Consider the following 4,842-nt stretch of genomic DNA (forward strand, 5'->3'; position numbering starts at 1 on the left):
ACCTGGGCTGCTCCCTACTTGCTAAGTACCGGCCTGATGCTTCATGTACATTTTCTTGAATTCCTGAAGTAATTTTCAACTTAGGGCTCAAATTCCCGCTGCAGGGTTCAGGAACTCAAGACCGAGATGGCTGAAAGTCAAGTCAGCGCCTGGTACCTCCCAGAAGAGACACTGAAGATCAGCGTCCAGGCACGTAGCTTCGCTGGGGAGGGCAGATGCCAGTGGCCGGAGGGCGGGAAAGCGACGCAGGCAAGACGCACTGTCATTCCAGGGTCCCAGCTTGCACGGGAAGCTTATACCCTAGAGCGAGATCAGAAAGGACGTAATACACTCATTGGGATTCTCCTAATTCAGCGACAAGGGAGCTGGCATCTCTACAAACCGGCTCTCCAGAAGCACTGGTTGAGCATTTCTCTCGGTGTGGCATGCACTGGCAGCGTGCCATCCTGCTGCGCCATGAAAACGGCCACGAGGCCCAGAGATGCGGATCTGCTGGGTAGAAGTTGTCCCGAGCGCAGGAAGATGCGAGATACACGGCTGGCATATTGAAGGCGCCATCCCCAGTCTACGGTCTTCTGGTCTCAGACCCAGTATTTCCTTCTTCATCACGGTGGACAGGCACACATTTATATAAGAGGAAGACACAGGAGGAAGAGGAAGGAAGAGCGGAGGAGGAGGGAGGCAGGGAGACAGGGAGGTAGACGGACGCAGGCAAGAAGGGAGGAAGAGAAAACGAGAACTGTATACCCACTGACGCTGGGGAACAGGCTTGGCGGGTTAACAAGGAGAGGACGAGAGTCTCCAACTCTTCCCGTTATCCCCCGAACTGCCCCACTTGTGTCTCGGCCGGTCCCACGCCATGGAAAAGCCCTCTGCTTTGCTGCGTGACGCGGGACTGCTGTCTCTCAGGAAGTTCGGTGACTGCTGCTTGCTTCGTCTGGGTGTCCTGAGGCTGTTTCTATCGCCCCGCTTGATTCTGCCTTCACAGACGGAGGAGATGAACTCGCATATCCTGCAGCCCAGAGTCTTTGATCGCACTGGGATATGCAGCTGGGGGGTGGGGGCTCCAAGAGACAGATGCCTGTGGGAGTCTGGAATCAGGCTTGGTGGGGAAACCGACTTGGGCTCAGGCATGACTTCGGCTCATCGCTAGGCATGTTGCCACTTCCTCACGAGGCATGCCGCCAGTCTACATGCAAGCCAGGGACCAGCGCCGGGGAAGGACCGCCAAGCCGACTCGCCAACCTCTTCCCAGGCCAGTGGGACTTGTAACACACGATGAAATTCATAGAGCACGAACGCAGATGCTGATGTGGCCACCTTGTTTTCATCTGAAATGTTTCCACGAGTTATCCCCAATTAAGAAACACGTTAAGCACTTATTTGCTAAAGATTCCTAACATTACGGGGAAAAAAACTTCCTCTTCTTCCATTCCCGCATCATCAGGAAAACGATGTCAACAATGGGCAAGGAAGTCATGCCCATTGGTCCAAATGTGGGGACCCGGTGCATAAAATCCCCACAGGAGGACGAGACAAATGAATCTGAGAAACTCACCTGGGAACAGAAGCTCCCCCTCCACCTGTGACACCATGACCGAATCGTGCTGCTCCCCTTGCTGCCAGCCAACGTGCTGCAGGACCACCTGCTGCAGGACCACCTGCTGCCAGCCCAGCTGCTGCGGGTGCGGTGGTGGCTGTGGACAAGGCGGCTGCGGGTCCAGCTGCTGTGGGTCCTGCTGCTGCCAGCCTTGCTGCTGCCGCCCAACTTGCTGCCAGACCACCTGCTGCAGGACCACCTGCTGCCGGCCCAGCTGCTGCGGGTGCGGCGGCGGCTGCGGGTCCAGCTGCTGTGGGTCCTTCTGCTGCCAGCCTTGCTGCTGCCGCCCAACTTGCTGCCAGACCACCTGCTGCAGGACCACCTGCTGCCGGCCCAGCTGCTGTGTGTCCAGCTGCTGTCAGCCCAGCTGCTGTGGGTCCAGCGGCTGCGGACAAACTTGCTGTGGCTCCAGTTGCTGTCAGCCAGCCTGCTGTACTTCTGTGTACTGCACGAGGACCTGCTACCACCCCACCTGTTGCTGCTTGCCTGGATGCCTCGCCCAGGGCTGTGGATCCAGCTGCTGCTAGCCTGCTTGCCAGCCAAAGCGCCGCCATAACGCCTGCTGGAGGACCACCACAGACCCACGGTGGCTGCGGCCACCCCTGCTGCGTGTCCGGCGGCTACCACACTTCCTCCTGACAACGGCCTCACCAACAACCCACAATGGCACACAGCACCGATTGGCCAGCGGGGAAACGGACACTGACAAACGTTGCCCAAACCCAGCATGCAGTCGCCAACATTTCCGCTACTCACCTGCCTGTTCAAAGCCTTGGGAATCGGCTGGAGGAAGTGTGGACCACTTCTCCTGATTCTCTTCTTCCTCAGGTCTTGGGAGTCCCCTGCCAGCGTCATGCATGCGGACATGGAGTCAACATCTCTGCCTTGACTCCACAGTCAAGATGGTCATCCTGCCTGACGACCTTGGAGAAATAAAGCCCCTCACACCTGGTAGAAATGCATTCTTTTGCAACTCTTGGTGTCTGCGCAAGAGGGTTTCCTTCTCGGTGCATTCATGGTCCTTGGATGCTGATTTCTTCCTGTCGGGACCCTTCTGCATGTCTCCCTAGACACAGGGACTCTCACATGAGTGTCTTAATAAACCCAGTACCGATCTGCATACCATAACGCTGTCCGTGTCCCCGTACGGCATGCGCGACCTAATGGTTTCTGTACAGGTCACAGCCCACATGCTCTAATTACCCGTTTGGAGACTCCTAGCCTGCCGCCACAAATTCCTATCTCCATGTGAGGATGAGGGAATCTAGGGACGTTCTGTCCCAGAGCTGAGCTGACAGGGAAGCACTCAGGCGCCCGGCTACGTCTCCGGCCCTTGCTCAAGGGCGCTCACATACCCACGAGCAGGCGAGTTAGGCAACAGCCTAGGCCAGAGCACCAGCAAGATGCTGGTCCGAAGGTCTTTGAGGCCCGCGGAAGTCCTCTTGTCCTGTAGATGCGGGTGATATCTGGGACAAAGTGGTAGACAGCCGAGTGGCACCACGCAGGGACCTCCAGCCCAGTATCAGGGCAGCGGCCTTGCCCTTTAGAGCTCCTGGGAACACGGGGGCACTTTCGCGGTGGTCGGCACCAGCCTGCCCAACGTGCACTCCTCCCGCTCAGAGACAGGAGAGCCTGCGGAGGGCCTCCTGGTCCTCAGGACCTCGGCGGGAGGCGGGATCGGGGGGCGGGGGTGGCAGGGCTGTGCAGAGGCCTCGGGCAGTTTTGGGACAAACACGTCATGCTCCGCAACTGGCACGCGATATGGCGTCAGGATCTACAGGGCACCGAGAAAAGGAAGGACGGGCGGCGTCACGGACCGAGAGCCCCTGCGCTGGGCGTGTGGGTTGCCTTGGAGTAATCCGTGAGCTCGGAAGCGCTGAAGGGAAGCAAACAACCTCCGGCCTCTGGGGAAGGAACCGTGAAGCGCTGGAGGGAAACCAAAGGGCCTCTTCTGGGGATGGGTGGGGGTGAGACCCACGTGAGGAGGAAGAAAGAGAAAAGAGCCTGGGCCTTCACCGGAGTCCCGACAGATCCAAGGCAGGCACCTCTGGGCCGGCACTCATGCACGACGCTGACTCGGCGCTCAGCGATGTGAGGCCGGATCCAGGCTCTGACGGGAAGGGCAGATGAAGGCCCTGGGTCACTTCCCGCGGGCAGTGGACGGACCTCTGAGGGGCTAGGACGGCTTCTGTCCCGGGCACCCACCAGCCCTGGAGACCAGCTATCCAGGAGGCTCTCAACAGACTGCCAACGCCGCACTTGCCTCTTGCTGGTTCTTAGGACTTGGGGGATTGTGAGCTGTGCTGAGAAACGAGAAACGGACAGGACCTGGGCTGCTCCCTACTTGCTAAGTACCGGCCTGATGCTTCATGTACATTTTCTTGAATTCCTGAAGTAATTTTCAACTTAGGGCTCAAATTCCCGCTGCAGGGTTCAGGAACTCAAGACCGAGATGGCTGAAAGTCACGTCAGCGCCTGGTACCTCCCAGAAGAGACACTGAAGATCAGCGTCCAGGCACGTAGCTTCGCTGGGGAGGGCAGATGCCAGTGGCCGGAGGGCGGGAAAGCGACGCAGGCAAGACGCACTGTCAGTCCAGGGTCCCAGCTTGCACGGGAAGCTTATACCCGAGAGCGAGATCAGAAAGGACGTAATACACTCATTGGGATTCCCCTAATTCAGCGACAAGGGAGCTGGCATCTCTACAAACCGGCTCTCCAGAAGCACTGGTTGAGCATTTCTCTCGGTGTGGCATGCACTGGCAGCGTGCCATCCTGCTGCGCCATGAAAACGGCCACGAGGCCCAGAGATGCGGATCTGCTGGGTAGAAGTTGTCCCGAGCGCAGGAAGATGCGAGATACACGGCTGGCATATTGAAGGCGCCATCCCCAGTCTACGGGCTTCTGCTCTCAGACCCAGTATTTCCTTCTTCACCACGGTGGACAGGCACACATTTGTATAAGAGGAAGACACAGGAGGAAGAGGAAGGAAGAGCGGAGGAGGAGGGAGGAAGGGAGACAGGGAGGTAGACGGACGCAGGCAAGAAGGGAGGAAGAGAAAACGAGAACTGTATACCCACTGACGCTGGGGAACAGGCTTGGCGGGTTAACAAGGAGAGGACGAGAGTCTCCAACTCTTCCCGTTATCCCCCGAACTGCCCCAACTATACCTGCTGCAGGTATAGTTGTTGACAGCTCAGCTGCTCTGGTGCAATGGGCAAATGTGGTGTGTCTAGCTGTTGCCA

At 58.1% G+C, this 4,842-nt stretch overlaps 1 protein-coding gene across 1 annotated transcript; it reads left to right on the forward strand.

The window, feature by feature from the left end:
- The first annotated feature begins 1,593 nt into the window (after positions 1–1,593).
- LOC131816493 (keratin-associated protein 9-8-like) lies at positions 1,594–2,127 on the forward strand. Its single transcript, XM_059149299.1, has one exon. The coding sequence runs from the start codon at positions 1,594–1,596 to the stop codon at positions 2,125–2,127; it is 534 nt and encodes a 177-aa protein (XP_059005282.1).
- Positions 2,128–4,842: the final 2,715 nt, after the last annotated feature.

Source organism: Mustela lutreola, chromosome 15, assembly GCF_030435805.1.
Source record: "Mustela lutreola isolate mMusLut2 chromosome 15, mMusLut2.pri, whole genome shotgun sequence".
Lineage (NCBI taxonomy): Eukaryota > Metazoa > Chordata > Mammalia > Carnivora > Mustelidae > Mustela > Mustela lutreola.